This window comes from Exophiala aquamarina (assembly GCF_000709125.1).
Source record: "Exophiala aquamarina CBS 119918 chromosome Unknown aczIA-supercont1.10, whole genome shotgun sequence".
NCBI classification, from domain to species: domain Eukaryota; kingdom Fungi; phylum Ascomycota; class Eurotiomycetes; order Chaetothyriales; family Herpotrichiellaceae; genus Exophiala; species Exophiala aquamarina.
Genome location: NW_013550578.1, coordinates 1,094,081 through 1,111,891, shown reverse-complemented (window position 1 = coordinate 1,111,891; position 17,811 = coordinate 1,094,081). Strand labels below are relative to the sequence as shown.

The window sequence follows — 17,811 nt, the reverse complement described above, 5'->3', positions numbered from 1 at the left end:
CGCCATCCGTTCCATTCATCATTTCTTCTTCGATTTCTCTGCCCCTTTGAGCAGTGGCTTTGACCCTTCCCCGATTCGGTTTCCTTTCCCTGACCCATTTGCTTCCTCTCCCTGCTTCGCTCGCCCTCCCTTCGACCCTTCGTGCCTACCGCTCACACGCGGATCCAGCCCTTTGGCCTTCCTCCACTTCTTCTCGGCGCGCTGAATGAACTCGGCATCTTCCCCGTCGTCAAAGCCCCCAAAGTCATCGCTCAAGGCCGAGGCCACGGCGCTGCTCTCCTTGTCTGTGTCGCCGCCAGCAGCCATCGACTTCATCTCACCGTTGGCCACCGGGGTCTCAGGCTGCGAAGTGGGTGCCGTACCGTTGACCTGGCCTGTCTGCTTGGGCGTCGGGCCCGTCTTCTTCAACTTGCAAACAAAGAAGCCGTCGACGTTCTCCCGGTGCGGGAAATATCGCCTCGTGAGCTCCATCTTGTTGTCGAACCTCTTGTTCATGTAGCTCTTGAAACCGGGGGTGCCGAACGTCCCGAGACCCGTGTCGACGAGTTTGACGTTCGGTCGTTTTCGCAGGACGTAGTTGACGACGCCCTCGTTCTCCTCGACCGTCACTGAACACGTCGAGTAGACAATGTAGCCGCCGCTCTTGCTGGTGTGGTCGGTCGAATCGATCGCCGCGAGAAGCAGTTGCTTCTGCATGTGCGGGAGGGCGAGGAAGTCACGCTCGTTCTTCGATGTCTTGACGCTGGGATCTTTTCCGATGACGCCCGTGCCTGAGCAGGGCGCGTCCAGAAGAACACGGTCGAACCCGCCCAAGATCTTGGGGAACGCTTTCTGCGCATCGTAGTGGCAGACGATCGTGTTCTTACACCCGAGGCGATGAATGTTGCCGATCAAACCCTTTGCACGCTGGCGGTTGGCGTCGTTGGCGAATACGGCCCCGGTATTGCGCATCAGCGCCGAGATATAAGTGGTCTTCCCGCCGGGAGCGGCGGCCATGTCGAGCACACGCTCGTTCGGTTGCGGGGCAAGCGCCATGACTGGGAGGAAAGAGGATGCTGCTTGCAGAATGTAGTGACCAGCGAGGTACTCAGGAGTAGCTCCGAGAGGGACTGGTGCTTCAAATACTTGCAATCCAACTTTGGACCATTTCCCGACGGGTTCCAGCACGACACCTCGGTTGATCAGTGCCTGTGCGAGCGTCCGACGATTTGTTCGGAGGGTGTTTGTTCGTAGCACGACAGGACGAGGGGTTTCATTGGCTTCGAAAAAGGCGAATGCTTCAGCGGGGGTAAACAGTGAGAACAGTTTTTCGGCCAGGTAGGGTGTGTAGCCGTAGTAGGTGCAAATGTCGGAAAGGAGTTGCGTCGTATAATCAGTCCGGGATTTGTCCTTGTCTGCCAACTTGGTGAAGTCGCCCAGGATGCGGATTGTCTCTGTCATTCGAGACCGGACCACCGCCAGATCTGGGGCGAGACCCTGTGCAGCGGCAGAGTCAAGAACACCGTCGTCCTTGGCTATGTTTGTCTGCAAGGCCGCGTCCTCCAGTTCTTGTCGGGCTTCCTCCTCCACCAGGGCCTGTTGAGCATCGAGCTTCCTCGACAACCCTTCAATGTTTGCCGCAGTCAGCTTGGCCTCGGCGTCGGATTCATCTTCATCATCCGAGAACATTCGTCGTGGTTGCTCGTCCGGATCCGAGTCAAAGACCGAATCATCTGAAACTTCTTCCTTTTCCAGCTCGGCTTCAAGCTCGTCATCATCGATCTCTGACAGGGAAGCCTCGTCCAGGGGTATACCTGCAACAGAGCCGTCTTCGTCGTCATCATCCACCTCGAGTTCTGGGTCGAAGGCAATGCGAGGGGGAACGGTTATTTGAGCGTCGCTGTTAGTGATCTTGGCCTTCTTCTTACTCTTGGTCTTAGTCTTGGTCTTCTCTTGTACTGACTCCGCTGGGGCACTCGATTTATGATCTTGTCTCAAGGCGCGGTCTAGCTTGACCAGCTTCTTCACCGGCTCTTGAACATCGTCGGAAGACTTTCTCCGCTTCTTTGCGGCGGGCTCTTTAGTCGCAGGATTGCCAGACTTTCTTTTCAGGTTGAGGCCGAGCTCTTCAAGAGTGGCTGGAGGACCTTGCTTCTTCATGCGCCGACCGGGACCCATGATTAATGTGGTATGAATGGGTCGTTCGCAGGGAGATACCTTGGAGGGTTGTGCTTGCGGGCGGATTGTGAATCTTGAATCCCCCAAAAAATTCCAGAGACTTTTCTCTCCGTTGTGCTTGACGGGGCAATTTTTCCCGGGATTGAAGTGGCCCGCTTTCTCGGCTCAGCCTACCCAGCCCCAGGCTTGGCAAATACTCTTTGATGCCGACAGTCACGTGGTATTTGACTCAACAGGTCGGCTACCCAGCCCCAATAGAGCCCATCTATGAAAAATTCACGTCGACATCTCGTACTTAATGAGGTAGGTGCTGATGACTAATGATGAAAAGTTACTACGCATACAGATAAATAAAATGAATGCTGCGTCTGAATAGATCAAGAGACATATTAAGACCTCGGAAGGCGCTAGCAAAATGCTGGGAGTGGCTGGCACTTGATATCTCTGGCGTGTGGTCCATTTTCAATAGGCCGATCTGGATTCCTGCTTCAAATAAATCCAACCCTGGCCGTCCAGTCGCCTCTCTTCCACGTCAGCGTCACCTATCACGATCCATTCAAGCCACCGACAAGAGGTGCTGGTGAGTTTGGACCTGAGCCTTTCTTGGTCTTGAGAGTCAGAGGGAAGGGGTAGTCATCAGGCTCTTCTTCCTCCCTGTACTTTGGTCAGCCACGGTCTGAAGGAACAAAACTCGAATCACTTACGGCAGTCTCCATGCAATATAATCCTCTGTGCTTAGACCTTCTTTACCTTCCTGTAAAGATGCAAAGTCGCCTGGGGTCATCATTCCAGATCGGTCACGAGGGGATCCTGGAACAGACAAGGGTCTCGAAATTTTCTGCTCAGTGCCACCAATGATATCGTCGAATTCGTCGGTATCGGTGAAAGAGTCGGGGTACGCACGTCGAAGGGCTAGTTGGCGGGCTTTGACATACTCCATGCCCATACGCTTCCAATCGAGAAGATCACTCAGTCTCTCGGTACGATTTCTCTGATTGATTCGTTGTCTCCGACTCTTGTTGGCAAAATCAAACATGTAGTCGGTCAATTGGTTGACTGAGTCATCCACACCCTTTGTACGACGGTCGACAATGTAGATACCATAGTCGGAGGAGTTTTCGATGAGCTCTTCCATATAGCAACCGAATCCTGACAGATTGGTAGTAATGGATGGGACACCCATCACCGTGCATTCTGCTGGAGTATAGCCCCAGGGCTCATAGTAAGATGCGAAGACTCCCAGATGCGTTCCACGTACGAAATCGTCATAATCCAGAGACAAAACCGGGTTGGCAGAATTGAGGAACTCGGGGTGGAAGATGACCTTGACACGGTCAGATGGATGATTGAACAGCTGTACTCGTCTGAGCTGGCTGAGAACTGGATCTTCGGAGTCATTGACCATGTTGTGAGTAACGATAGGGGGAAGGCCGTGCCGTTTCATGGCGAAAAGCCGGCGGCGAAGCAGCACGCGGTCTGCCGGAGTGATGAGCTCCTTCTCATCCGGAAGTGGGTCCCCTTCTTTCCAGTGGACGGATCGTTCAAATAGTCTTCGTCCAATTCCATGCTCAATGTTGGCGACTGTATCAGCCAAGGACTTGGTCACAGCCTGCCCCTTGAGAGATTCTACTGAAAGCGAGGTGGTTTGAGCAGGCATGATCATGAAAGCCACGATGGTCGTTTTGGACCCGGTTGTTTTCATTCGGTGATTCAACCGAGCAAGGGATTCAATGAACATATCCACGCCTTTGTTTCTGTATTCGTATCGCCCTGCGGTGAAGATATACAGGGTATTTTCAAGGTCGAAGTCCAGGTGACCGTAGAAGTGACCTCGGACGAATTCGTGGATCTTTTCTTTCTGGACGGAATGAAGATTCTGGAACTCGTGGACGGCCGAGAACTTTTTGACATTCAGTCCATTAGGCAGGACACCGTCGGGCTTCCGCTTTAGCAGATGCTCACTCTCAAACGCGGTGATGTGAGAAACGGTAGTGAAGACATCTGATGAGTGAGCGGCTGCTCTCTCGATGCAGTACCTGTGATAGATGCCGCGTTTTCCGGCCTCTGCATCGACGTCAAAGTATTGTAGATTGTTGTAGAAATCCACGGAACCCGCGCAGAGGTATCGACCGAGCAGAGTAGCGTGGGTGGTGAAAATGGTGGTCAGGTCCATTTGGCGCTTCTTTGTCAGAGGCAGTGCCACTCCAGCAAGCCATTCATGGAAGTGTGCGATGACTGCCCGATCCGTTTCGCGGGCGATGAACTACCAGCTGTCAGCAGGTTGGCCGCATAATCGACCACGAACAGCATTACCTCGCCCAGAAACCAGGCCACCAAGTAACCGAAAACGATTGCTTCATTGGTCTCAGAGTCACTGTCTGGCGATGGAATACCAGCAGCAGCCCATAAATCACCCTTCCATTCATCGAGCCATCGGTAACCAGTGCCGGTGTTGATGAGGAGGACTCTTGGTGCACCTTCGATCAGCCATCGACCATACATGACCTCAATACCACGCTCTTGCATGGAGGAGATTGTGTCTCGCAGAGGACCGGCCGGGGGTTCGAGAGGCTCGACTTCGACCGCAGCCTGAAAGACGGTCAATTGGGTCCTGTGTAGAGATAGGGCGTTTGGTAGAACCTACCGAGTTCTTGTTGAGTGGTCCAATAAGTGTATATCGGTCGCCATATTCTGCCGTAGTGACAGGAGCTTTGGATTTGAGGACCGAGTAAATACCACCAACTGACGTAAATTAGCACATGGGAAAAGCGGTTCCCAACTAGAATGAACATACCTCGATTCGCAACCTCTGTTGCGATCTCGAACAAGAGGTGGTTTTTGATATCGCGTTTTCCCGAATTTCCGTTCATCTTGACTACCTACGGCTCTTGAATATGAGCTTTGAGAGGAGGAGAGTCGAGAGGAGGAAGAGCTCTGGGTGGCAGCAACAGGACAAGGTGAATCTCGCAGGAAGCTTTTTACCCCACAGTAAAGGTGGATAGCTTGCAGTACAACCTTGATCTAGGGATCCAATTGCTAGGTATGGTTGGTTGGTGAGACAACCGGGGGACCATTCAAATTCGGTGGAAGCAGTAACAGTCCGAACTGCCAGAAAGGAAGAACAGTACTCGTTGGGTGGCAGCCGTCTTGCTTTTCTCTGTCGACATGAGCTTTTTCTCAGCCTTTTCTCAGCTTTTGGTACCGAGTACAAAAGAAATTGGGGCAGGCTGGGCCGATGAGGTATTTGACTATTTTTTGGAGTTGGGTGGGAACGCGCGAGCGAGGATGTGGGCGTTTTGAGCGAGCGAGCGAAGGGGCCCTTGGGGTCCACCAGTAGTACACCCAGCACTAGGACTCAGTAGCCACCAACGAGAACCACCACAACCAAGGGCAGAGCTGGTCCAGATTTTGCGATCTGGATTTAAAAAGAACCAACAACAAAAGACGCCCGGAAACTTTAAAGCGCTCTGGCTCTTGCTCAATGCCGTCAAGCTATGCAAGGCTGCGGACTCGGAAGTGAGGAAGCCCAAACACGGCCAGACAAGGAGATTGAAAGATAGAATGCAAGTATGCATGCATGCCAGACGCCGTGTTGCGCATCCGCTGACCTCTGACGTCCTGTGCTCTGGCACTCGGCAAAACAAAGCAGACGTCATTTCTGGGAGCTAGGGGCACGGAGCTGCCTATAGCTAACGGCCTGTTAGGCGGATCGCAACGCCCCTAACCCCCAGAAAACCCCGTGGACAGCAGGTAATTGCGAAGCCCACGCCCAACCATAATTCTGTCGGGGAGCGTCCACGCCTAATCCTACCTAGCCTCTAGATGCCTGGCAGCTCCAGCGTACGCTTAGCTATGGTATGACCTTCCGGCCCCGTCCAACTCTCCCTCCGCCCGCATTCCATTCTTGCTATGCGCAACATCAAAGCCACCAAGGGCATACCGACCATCCATTCCCTACTTGGTTCTCTTGTAAATCTTGGCCAAAAACACCTCGAATGCACCCTTCCTCAGGCCTTTGCTCTCATCGATTGCGTCAATCAGCCTGCGCAACTCACCCACTTTTTTCTCCTCGTAATCCTGGTACCTCTTCTCCAACTGCAGCTCGTGGTACAATTGCTTGACTTTGGCTTCCTTCTCGTCATCCTTCTGGCCATAGTTCTCCTCCAGCAATTGCCTTTGTTCGGGTGTAGTGATCAACAATGCTTGGTTGATCAACCATCCGCACTTGTTGTCTTTGATGTCCGTTCCAATCTTTCCAATAAATGCAGGATCGCCGAACGCATCGAGATAGTCGTCCTGGATTTGGAAATATTCACCAAGAGGGATCAGGATGTCATGCGCCTGCTTCAAATTCTCCGGAGACGCCAGTTGGAGATAGTGCAAGGCGAGCGCCACAGGCAAATAGAAGGAGTAGTAGGCGGTTTTGTATATGACAATGAAGGTGTATTTGTCCATGCTGAAATTGTTCAGGTCAACATGATCTTCAGGGGCCGTGATCAGATCACAGAGCTGTCCCAGCTCCGTCTGCCATGACACCTCGTGGAACATTTCGACCAGATCCAGATATCCAGGGTGCGTGCGGAAACGCTTCTTGAGGATCAGGTATATGGACGATTCAAGCATGAAAGCATCATTGATCGCTATCATTCCCACTCCTTTTTGACGGTACCAGCATGGCTCACCTCGTCGGGTGATGCTGGAGTCCATGATGTCGTCAGACACGAGAAAGAAGGCTTGTAGGAGTTCGGTGAGCCATCCTAGCGTGGCAAGGTCTTTGAACTCTTCGGGGCTCAAGGGTCGCTCGAGGAGTTGCAGGGCCGTATCCGGTACTGAGATGCCTCTGTTCAACTTTCCGCCGGGTGTGTTCGCATTGAGAGACTGTGGCGCAGAACAGACGGTCAACCTCAAATTGCGACAGGTGTAGCGTGGCCAGGATTGGAGGAGCACCTACCTGTTCGAACCATTTCAGAGCATTTTCGGGGAGATTATACTTCTGAGCTTCACCTAGTAGATCCTGCACCAACTCCGGAAAGACCTTTTCAAAGTCGGCGCGAGCTGTTTTGTTGGCCATGGTTGGTGTATGAAAGGCCAGCTGCACAGGTAAAAATGTTGACCGACAAAAACAATCAAGAAACCGACTGGAGGGGTACTCCTAGTTACTAACAATTTAGTTAGCGGCGGCAGCACATAAAAGTAGCACACAATTTCTCCATGGCGAAGCCTCAGGCACGGGCGAATGCCACTGCCCTTTCCGAGTGGTGTCACGTGTGTCTTGCGGCTGTACCTGATATTTAACCCCCAACGGCCTAGCTTCTGCTGGGAGTTATGACTACGTACTAACTAAAAGTTAAGATGCCAACTAGTACCAATGTGCGCTAGCTACAGCCTACAGGCTCCAGTCCGCCGGTGGGGTTCTGCTTGTGCCTGTTAAACAGCACTCCGCAATCGCCACCGTTTATTTATTCCGTACCGCAAGATAAAGTCCTCTTTCGCATGCCATCAACATCATATCCGACAGTATCCCCCTTGCTGCCCCACCAATCTCCGTAGACATGTCGGCAAGGCCCTCGACACCACCGTCTCGGGTTCCAGAGGCCAAGTCCAAGTCGCCTCTCACGCCAGAGCAGGTGCGCAGGATCGAGATAAATCGTCTCAAAGCCAAGGCACTTCGAGAGCAACGCGAGAATGAAGCCTCCAAAGCAGCAAGTCTACAGAGGACAGACTCTTCGATGGCTGGCCAGAAGCGTAACTATGCAGCCTTCTCCGATGCTCCTGTTTCTACTGTCTCTAATCGTCGCGATGCAACTATCGATGTGAATGCCAATCGACCTCTGGAGACCATTCAGCCTGCTCGCAATTTTGCCAAATATGTCGAGTACGACTTTAGCAAGATGACAGACACAAAGGGTGGGTTCTTGACTGCAGATGATGATCCTCACAACAGGGCCCTCCATGCGCCTGAGCGAGACAATAAGCCCTCTCACATGACTCAGAAGGAGTGGGAAAGACAACAGCTAGTACGATCCTTGCGCAACGAAAAGGCTGGTCCGTTCGAGCCTGGTATCAGTGCTGGCACGGATCCCAAAACCCAGTCGTGCCGAGAATGTGCCACTCTGGAAGTCGACTGGAAATGGCTTGAAATCTTCGGGCTGGGTGTCTGCAACGCGTGCAAAGAGAAATTCCCCGAAAAGTACAGTTTGCTTACCAAAACCGAAGCCAGAGAAGACTACCTCTTGACCGACCCCGAGCTGAAGGATGAAGCATTACTTCCACATCTCGAGAGGCCCAATCCTCACAAATCAACGTGGCATAACATGTTTCTCTACCTTCGGTGTCAAGTCGAAGAGTATGCCTTCTCCGACAAGAGATGGGGCTCAGCTGAGGCACTGGATGCGGAATTTGAGAGACGAGAAACAGAAAAGAAGAAACGCAAGGAAAACAAATTCAAGTCGAAGCTGGCAGACCTCAAGAAGCGAACCAGGGTTGAGGCTCACCAGAGAAGTCGAAAGGGCGGAGGAGGGAATTTTGGAGATGATCTAGGTGACGGCAAGCATGCTCATGACTTTGGCCGTCCCGTTGATAATCCCGAAACGGGCATACCAGTCAAGAAATGCCTGATATGTGGCCTCGAGGTGGAAGAGATAGATTTATAAATTCTGCATATCCCACATGCTAGGTATTGAATGCAAAGCACAGAAGCAGGTCGTGCATCCTGAGTCCCGACACAACCATTTCGAACTTATTCCCTTTGCTGCAAGAGTGGAAGTGTACGAGGTGCCTCAAAGTTCTAATGAGAGTCCTCTGCATCCACGAGCTGCCGGGTTGGGCCCCTTTTGCAGGACCGATTTCATACCTGCTATATTGACCCCTTACGCAAACCTCAACAACGACGCTGGAGGCTGGCCCCAGACCATCCCATCCTCCAGAAACTCCAACTCGTCAAACTCGTCAGACCCTGTGCTGTTGCTGCTCATCGACGAGATGGTGAGGAGTGACATTGACTTCGAGCTCGCAACGATCGAAAGGCCTTCCTTTTCCATCTCTTCACTGAATGCTGCAAGCTTGCCTTTGAACGCGGCCGTGCAGACGTCTGTGGGACCGTATATCTCCTCTGAAAGTATGACTGCTTGGTCCAGACAGCGACGGACATGCTTCCATTCTTCTTTGCGGCGATGGTGCTGGGCCGTCTGAATAGCAAAGAAGATTTTCAGACGTGGCTTGCAAAAGTTGAGCAAGCCCCTTGCCTCATTGAAGAGATGCTCAGCTCGTTGGTAGTTTTGAAATCTGGAAAGACCGTCCGCCTCCTGGATAACCCTGACGAGAATACTCTGTAAAGTGGATGGGTGATGAGAATCAGCATCAGAAAATCGAAGATCATGACTGGAAGGCATCGCGGCCTCGAACACATCAATTCTGCGAGGTCTGCCGAAATAATGTCTCTGCAGGTCCAGCTTGATCGCCAACGCACCATATGAATACCCTTGCCTCTCCAATTTTTCATATCCAGAAACCACTTGGGAGAAATAACTCTCAGCCTGCTCAAAATTGTTCTCTCTGTCAAATGTTACCGCTAGATTCAAGTGACACCACGTCTGATCACGTAGCATCCACCAGGACTGAGATGTGGATGGCTCGTTCTCACGCCGTAAGACCTCAGCAACTTTATATGCATACTTCTTGCAGTCTTGATTTGACTGAGTATATCGACAATTATTTGACAACCCGAGAAGAGCCAAAGGAGTCCTATTTCGTATGATATAGTCAGTGGGATCCGACTCCATGAGTAGCCTCCGATAGAGGTCTGTACTAGTCTTATAGTCATGGAGCTTCTCGCTTGCGTCCGCACAGCAAAAAACCATCATGTGCATGAAACAAGAGTGGACGCCATAAACTTCTATGCCAGACGTCGATAACTTCCCATACTCTCTAAGAGCGTCGTGATGACGTTCCTGGAGAGTATAGATTCTAGCAAGCATAAGATGATTGCAGAACCATGCTAGGTCTGAGAATCCCTCTGTCTCGATGCTGGTGCCGAATAAAAGTAGCTTCTGCTCCATTTCGTAAAGTAACCCTTGGTCAAGATACAAATTGGTAAGATTGTTGACGACGTCGAACGCAATGTAGCTGCATTCGTAGAGGTCATCTTCCACACAGAATTGCAAAAGCTTCTCAAAGAGATCCGTCACCCAAGGGATGCCACCTTGTGGAAGGTAGCCTTTCATGGCTTGCCTGAGCACTCTGAAAATAAATTCGTAGGAAATACCACGACACGATCTGCATAAAGGTGAGAGTTTTGGAATGATCTCTTCCGCAGCCTCCCAGACTTTAGGATGGTCCAGGTGAAGGATATGATAACGAAGGGCAGTGAAGTGCTTCTTTAACGTATTGGCAAATAACGTTTTGCAGGATGGACAACCTTCAACTACTCTTGCGTACTTGTCGTATTTCCGAAGATTCGGCTCGTAGTCACGGTACTGTTTGGAGGAAGGTGACAACGAAGGCATATCCTCGAAATCTGTTGGAGATATGGAGCGATGGTCAGAACCATGACTATTTCCTCTCTTGGATGACGAGAATTTTCGACCCGATAAATTGCTCAGCGATCTTCGCAGTGCGCGACCACGATGGTGAAGCGACGAAACGGTGGATGCAATGCTAGCGTTCGATGTATTCAAGTTGACCGCCCGAACCAGTGAAGCAGAGAAAGAGGACCTGTTACTCCTCATGGTACAGTAGCTGAGAAGAGAAGGAGTTGCTAGCAATGTTGTCAACTTTAAGTTCTTGAGATGATAGCCACAGGACCTTGAACTTACAAGCAGTGGGAGAGACTCTTTTGCCATCTTTGACGTGGCTTCTCTTCGCATAGTGGTCAAGTCTGTCCGGCAATATGTCTCGGCCCTTGTATCTGAACCTGGTGTCTTTGTCTTCATCAAATTTACGCTTCGTTGCCTTTGCGAGCATGAGTTGCATGATAGATGATCGAATGTTCTTCTCGAAACCCCACTCTTTAAGCTGCATTTTGAATTTTCTCTCGCCAGTCACGAAACCCTCTTGATCCTTCAAGACTTGAATGGTGTCTTCCACAGTCCTATCTTCGCTCATGTACAGTTTCTCAATGAGCGCCTTATGCTGGTTCCATTCTTCTGGAGAGTGGCGATTCTTGGCGTGTCGTTTCTTCACGATTGCAGAACTGCTTGAAGTGTCCATCATGGAACCTGGAGCCATAATCGAGGGGAGATCAGTGTTCTATACTCAGTTGACAGAATTTGGGCTCATAGCAGAGGGTAAAACTGTGGGAGAGTAGTCAATGCAGATTGAGTATTCAAAGCATGCTCAGGCTGGGGCTTTAGCAGTTTAAGAATACGGCCTGGGGAGTCGATCTCCGCGAGCAAAGCAAAAGTGCATTAGATTAGCCTCCAGAGACTGGACTGCATATGAAATGGCGCATGATTTCAGCTCCATGGCGACAGAGCGTTCTCGGCCCAGTGGCTGCTTATTCTGCCCTGCGAGCAAGCATGAGAATGAGCGAGACAGAGTCGAAGGAGGTCGTGTATTTTTGCCAAAACCAAAGTGCTTTGGCTAAACTTGCCGAAACAAAAGTGCGTTGGAAGCGGTGATTGAACCACAGCCAATCGATTGCGCTCCAAGAATCTTTGTCACGGTGGCATCTACGATACCAGGCATCCATGTCGTTACCAAACTAATACCCAACGGCGCCTGCATGGCTCTGCCCGGCCCCCAAAAATCGAGGACAAGAGCTCCCTCTGACCCAGCACGATCACAGACAAATCCCATTTGCAGTGGCTGGCAGCTGCCGAGTCAAAACTCAAGGTTTCGCATAGGGAGGTCCCCAGATCTTCGACATTGAAACAATGACATTCTTAAGAACGAGTCATGCGTGTGTCCTCAGCCCCAGGATAGCAACACCAGCCTGACTGGGACCTCTTGCTTATCTGAGCCATAAATGGAAGCCTTCCCCCTTCCACGAGACCTGGCTGGGGGTTGCTCATCATCGACCAGCTCTCTGCTGATCCTCATGCACATTCTTCAATGCCAGTATCTACCAAGGCCATGGATGCTGTCAGGCAAAGTAGCTGTCGGAAATTCGGTTGGGGCCAAACGCCAAGTTGCAATGCCGGACATGCCCCAGATCAAAATATTATGCTCGACGAAGGTGCGCTTTCATGGCTGGTGAGCCATCACGACTAGTGCATGTTTTTTAATCGTGCATGTCATTCAAACCTTCGAGTTTGTGGGGCCGCTTAAGAAAGCCGTACTCATCCAATTCGTTAGACTGACAGAGTCTGCCTGGATTCCTCTCCGCAGCCTTGCCAATATCTGTCCCATCCGTCCTTCTAATTGGCCAACAAAAGTGCAATTGAACATCAGGTGGAGTCCATTACACATTGTGGATCAGCCAATTTTGGATGTCCAGCCCAAGGTCATGCTCACAACTGCGGCGCAGGCGAAAGGTGCAAACGAGCGGTCACCGCATCCACGCTAATACTTTTTCTTGATTATATAATTGTTATCCGCGAATCCAGACTAGCCAATCACACCAGGAATGCAAAAGTGCGTTACCAAGTTGCCATCAGGGTGGGACGTGTTGTCCGTAACATTTCAGTCATGCAACAATGTGGTCATGTTGCCTTATTTTCCTGTTCCACTGTGTCTGAGCACCTCTGCAGCGGAGGTCCCTTACGTTGACCTGGCGAGGCATTTCCAGCAAATCGACTAGGGGGGATCAGCATCTAGTCTACCTTCTGTGACATGGTTAGCAAGGTGTGACCCTTGTAAACAACTCGGGTTTGGCTATGTTGACGGCGAGGCGGCCTACATCGTACACATTCTATCCTCCGCTGGACATAAAATGAGGGCCTCGTGCTATGAGCACCTTTGATCCCATCAAACATCTTGTTGCTTAGTTTGATGCCCCGAGCTATAAAGTCTCCTACATCCCCAAGGAGCATCCTCTTTACTCCCTTTCTACTTCGACAAGTTCTATGGTCCTTTTGACTTGCCCTTCCAACGATGCCACAAAATCGAGACGCTAAAGCGAGTAAGTAATAGCATATACCTTTCATAAGGGTTACCAAGCTAATGAAAGGCTCAGCGGAGAATCCTCATATCATATCACGACTCGATGCCGGGCAACATGCTTCTGTCAAATCCCAGTCACCTGGGTATGATGCACACCTATCTGCTCCTGAGTGCCGGTTGCTAACTTCACAGCTATCACATTCAGCGAAGGATCCAGGAGATACCAGAAGGGCGGCCTTGGACGCATTTGGCAATCCCGTTGACTCCAAAGCACAAAACCAAGCTCTGAGCTCCGTTGAGCCCTTATAGTTCCCGTTCTATTGTTTCAGTTCTTTCAATGATCTCAGGAGTTAAAAGTTGTCAATGGTCGCTGAGTCAAAGATCGAAAAATGCCATAAAAGCCATGCTCAAACGTTCACAACAACCTTTGCGGCCACTAAAGCGTGTTTAAACTCGTGTCCAAGACTCCAAGTATATGTCATGCATTGTGCCTTGTGAATAGTAACCATCTCAGGCATTCTTGTACCTAGGAATATCACTTTTATGGGTCTTAGGACATCGATAGGCATGGTGGTAACATGCTCACTCATGGGATTTTGTACCACGGCCACATCGGTCATGCCTTTGTTGAAAGTTGAGCCGAAACATGATTTCCAATGGGCGGGCGTACTGCCTTCAGCTAGAGTTCTATATTTAGAGGCTAAAGAACTTGATAGGCAGTGGTTCGACGTCAGTCTCAACTCTTCTCATGCCTGCCTGTGGCTACAATGCCATGTACCGGGCTGACCCTCGATCAAAGATCGTATCCCCAGCTTTGACGATTATAAGCAGATCCGTAACAATTTCCACAGCAAATAGTTGTGGACCATCCTCACACTGTCAGGAGTCCTGCACATGGAAGCAGTGACACAGAATCCCTTTGTCACCTACGAAATTTCTTGTATTCTCGATCTGCGGTTTTGAAGAAGCCAATCAACGAGAGACTGACATGTCCAGCAGAACACAAAAGTTGATCACTATATCTGTTGGCGACAAGACACCGCTAGCGCATACTAACATTCGCTAGGAGCCAATTCTCGCTATGAGCACTCACCAGAGTCCATATAATTCGTTGGGGGTAATCTCTGGTACTGGGGATATTCAGCGAACATACCTTGCTAGTTGTTACAGACTGAGTAAAGGGAGATTACCCGCAAATTCTACCTCATTGTAAACAGCATGGCCAATCCTGAAATGGGCTCACAAGAGGAGAAAGTTGCCTCATCCACCTGGCGGATAACTTCCCCAACGATCGTCAACGTGGCACCTTAGGCGAAACGTTGCTCCGTCCAGGAGACACCGCTCGAATACCGATATCCTCATCTTCATCGCGTGTTGACGTTACTGCCCCTTGAGTCATTCAGCACACGCCGACCAGCACTGCTCGGACGAAATGAGAAAGGGCGTCTTCGTGTGCAGTATTTGGTCCGAGGCTTTGACTCTTGCGAGCAATGCTCTTTGGGGTGAAAGCAAGTTGCTAGTTGCAGCATCGGTCTCACTATCGAGGGTCGTGCTGATCTGCGAAGGAGAAGCGGATTCCACGAGTGTCTGTGTTCGCTTTGCAGAGCTCTGAGGCAGGCCACTGAGTGTTGCCAGGACATCTATCTGCGGAGGGCTATGTAAGTTCTTGCTGAATGATCGGCGGTGCGGCTGCCTGAAGTGATTTTCCTACGACGAAGGCGTATGGCTGTTCAGGTTCGAAGCTGGCCTCTGTTCCTGGAGATTCTTTGTCGCCTGTGTCGTCAGGCCCTGCAGAATTGATGTAAGTCCATTCTTTATTGGGGACGATTTTCAGGATAGCCCACACGTGGCTGCAAGGATAGACGTTGGTTTTCCCGCTGGGCGTCATCAAGCAAGGCTACGAGGCTAGCAATGGCTTCATTTGCCGAAAATTTAAGAAGCTTGTCTACCAGCGTATCGAGACGCATAATGTGATCCCTGGTTCGGCTTCGGTGTAGTCTCTTGATTCACAGAAGACTCTCCTTTGCACCCCGCCTGTGAGTCGGCTCTTGCAGATCGTTTGCCGGGCTTCGCCCTGGTTCATTTCTGGATAATTTACTATTTTTTGAGCAGCGAGTTGCCGTCTCATCTCGTCAGGTGCGATGCCGGATTAATTGTACATGCAACATCCGATACATCATGGATGGAATGGCTTCAATTGTGGCACGGCGCTGTTAGTCACCATCCATATAGTCAGGAAAGCGTCCTCCACACGAAGCCCCACTAGGTTGCCGCCCCCTAAATGTCCCATTGATAGTAGCTACATACTGGTAAGTTTCGGAGAGGTGGACGCCTTGGCTATCGAGAGAATAGGCAGGTGGGTTTCCGGGGCGTCAGTAATGTTAAACGCTAATGGCTACAGCATCCACTTCCACGAGAATCCCCTGCCGTCACTGGTATAAGGGCATTCGAGCTATTGACCACCTCTAGGAGGGTGGGAAATATGTTGATCGCTGTAGGTGCGCGGATTATTGAGGCGACTAGAGATTTATGTACTCGACATAAAATTTCTATATACTACATGGGACGGTTCTGAAATCCCTCGGCTTGAGAAAGTGGTACGAAGAGAGAACCCATCGTCAGAATGTCGGAAAGCAGGTGGTTGATGGCCGTTACTTCAATTTTGAGCAAAAGAATGTGGTAGCGAATTTGCTAAGGGGTATCGAGGCTATCTTGCAGGTCTCCTACGCCTGCTATTTTATTCATGTCGGTCATAACGTTAGGGTCAGAGGAAGTACAAGCATACAGGTATTCATCAATATTCCAACTCCTGAGTCTTTCCCCTTATTTTGCCGTCAGTGCGAAACTCACACCCAGAATGCCCATACCCAAGAACGCGAATGCTATGCACGTACTCTTGTTGTGACTTAGCTGAAGACTCTCTGCAAAGAGACTTAGGGCCACAGAGGCCATAATTCCCGCGGTGATACTGAAGAGGCCGCCATAGACGCCTTCAGTAGGGGCACCGAAGCTACTGCCTTTGGCAAGCTTGAACCATGCGGCTGCTATACCAGCACCTATCGGCTGCGAGGCACCTCCTAGGAAGGACGACCAGGCCATTGCCTTAAATCTTGACCCAAGAGCTAGATAGAGAGGAAGTGACATGGCGAACCCCTCGGTTATATTGTGGATAAACAAGGCCATGAAAACGGCGAACCCTAAAGTTGGGTTTGCATGGTTGGTTGCGTATGTAATGAATCCTTCTGGGGCCTTGTGCAGAGCGATTGCCAAAGAAGTCTGGAGCCCAATGGACATAAAAGCGTTGGTAGGCACATGATGGTGATGTTCCTTGACAACAGACTGTGAGTGTTCAGATGCCCTTCTGCAAGGTGGTACAGAGTCCAGATGCTGATGTTCAGCGTGATGATAATGATGAGTGGCGGCTCGTGATCGGGTGGCACATTTAGGGAGGCGATCGTGGGACTGTGGCAGTGGAGTAGCATTACCCAGGGACTCCTCCTCCTCCACTGCTTCATCTACCGCATCAACTTGACTCCGCCAAGTTGGTGCACGTGCAAATGGGCCACCAAGACCTGGCAGCACTGAACCACGTCTTTGGACTACTTTGAAGCAATCCTGCCCACACGGATTGGAGAACCCCATGCAGGGGCCAGATGCATCACAATTCTCTTTTGTGCCGCCGACATATCTTGACAATGTCCGGGTCAGATTCCTAGGCATCATCGAAGGTCTTCTGGATGTGGGTGCTGTATGAAAGGCCTGGTCAAGCCGAAAATTTTGTTCTTCATCACTTGGCTCGCGGTGGCGGTGATTGGTGGCCTTTCTAGGGCTAAAGCTGGCTGTCCTGGCGAGTAGTGGAGTATCTTCATCATCTGGAGGTGGACCCGAGCAATGTGTCGTCACGGGTAAGCCGTTGGTATGTTCGTCATCGTGCGCATGTTCCGACATCTCTTCATGATCCTTCGCAGCGACCTCTTCATCGTCGTGGTTATGATCGCAGTCCACGACATGCGAGGGAATATAGTGATGTATAATGCGGGAGCCGAGCTGGATACCTACGACACCAGCCAGGAAGAGACCGATCAGCAGATATGAGGCGGCTCGAGGAGAATAGCCCGCGTCCTTGAGGTAGGTCCTTGCTTGGGGTAGCATGGAGTAGAGAGAGGAAAAAAGCTAGAAGGATTGTCAGCCGGAGTCTCATTCGTGAAGTGACGATTGCAACAAACCATAACGCCGAAGCTCAGACTGAGCGAGGCAGAGAGAAAGGCATCGCTTTCTGTGATGGAGAAATCTCGGTAGGATGGGATTCGGCGCAGTGGAATGTCAACACAGATGATTGCAGCGCCGAGGATACATGCTGAAGGAAGTTAGCAAAAAGGATCAACAGTTACGTGCTCGTTGACTATACATACCCACGCCGCTGATACAAGTCATGATCCATCCTCGAGTGTCGTTGTCGACAGGCATATTGAGCAAGAATTCGCTGTTACGCCGGGGATCATGGGAAGATAAAATTGGTACGATACTGCGATCAGGAAGTGTGATATCAAATCAACAAAAGAGCAACAGCATATTTACACTAAAGGACGATCGGGCTTAGGGTTTTGGTGGCAA

General features: G+C 50.7%; 6 protein-coding genes across 6 annotated transcripts; 1 reads left to right on the top strand and 5 right to left on the bottom strand.

The window, feature by feature from the left end:
• Positions 1–18: 18 nt before the first annotated feature.
• A1O9_09688 (uncharacterized protein) lies at positions 19–2,157 on the bottom strand (the record flags this gene model as incomplete). Its single annotated transcript, XM_013401657.1, has 1 exon — positions 19–2,157. One exon carries the CDS (start codon positions 2,155–2,157, stop codon positions 19–21), a length of 2,139 nt encoding a protein of 712 aa, XP_013257111.1.
• A 545-nt stretch (positions 2,158–2,702) lies between these two features.
• Positions 2,703–5,027, bottom strand: A1O9_09687 (glycogen [starch] synthase; the record flags this gene model as incomplete). The annotated part of the gene is made up of 5 exons (XM_013401656.1): positions 2,703–2,811; positions 2,862–4,420; positions 4,471–4,746; positions 4,802–4,899; positions 4,952–5,027. The coding sequence occupies 5 exons, from the start codon at positions 5,025–5,027 to the stop codon at positions 2,703–2,705; spliced, it is 2,118 nt and encodes a 705-aa protein (XP_013257110.1).
• Positions 5,028–6,111: 1,084 nt separating this feature from the next.
• Positions 6,112–7,228, bottom strand: A1O9_09686 (farnesyl pyrophosphate synthase; the record flags this gene model as incomplete). The annotated part of the gene is made up of 2 exons (XM_013401655.1): positions 6,112–7,035; positions 7,109–7,228. 2 exons carry the CDS (start codon positions 7,226–7,228, stop codon positions 6,112–6,114), a joined length of 1,044 nt encoding a protein of 347 aa, XP_013257109.1.
• A 481-nt stretch (positions 7,229–7,709) lies between these two features.
• On the top strand, positions 7,710–8,810 carry A1O9_09685 (DNA-repair protein complementing XP-A cells; the record flags this gene model as incomplete). The annotated part of the gene is made up of 1 exon (XM_013401654.1): positions 7,710–8,810. One exon carries the CDS (start codon positions 7,710–7,712, stop codon positions 8,808–8,810), a length of 1,101 nt encoding a protein of 366 aa, XP_013257108.1.
• A 216-nt stretch (positions 8,811–9,026) lies between these two features.
• A1O9_09684 (uncharacterized protein) lies at positions 9,027–11,382 on the bottom strand (the record flags this gene model as incomplete). The annotated part of the gene is made up of 2 exons (XM_013401653.1): positions 9,027–10,912; positions 10,971–11,382. The coding sequence occupies 2 exons, from the start codon at positions 11,380–11,382 to the stop codon at positions 9,027–9,029; spliced, it is 2,298 nt and encodes a 765-aa protein (XP_013257107.1).
• Positions 11,383–16,020: 4,638 nt separating this feature from the next.
• Positions 16,021–17,664, bottom strand: A1O9_09683 (uncharacterized protein; the record flags this gene model as incomplete). Its single annotated transcript, XM_013401652.1, has 3 exons — positions 16,021–17,370; positions 17,424–17,554; positions 17,610–17,664. The coding sequence occupies 3 exons, from the start codon at positions 17,662–17,664 to the stop codon at positions 16,021–16,023; spliced, it is 1,536 nt and encodes a 511-aa protein (XP_013257106.1).
• Positions 17,665–17,811: the final 147 nt, after the last annotated feature.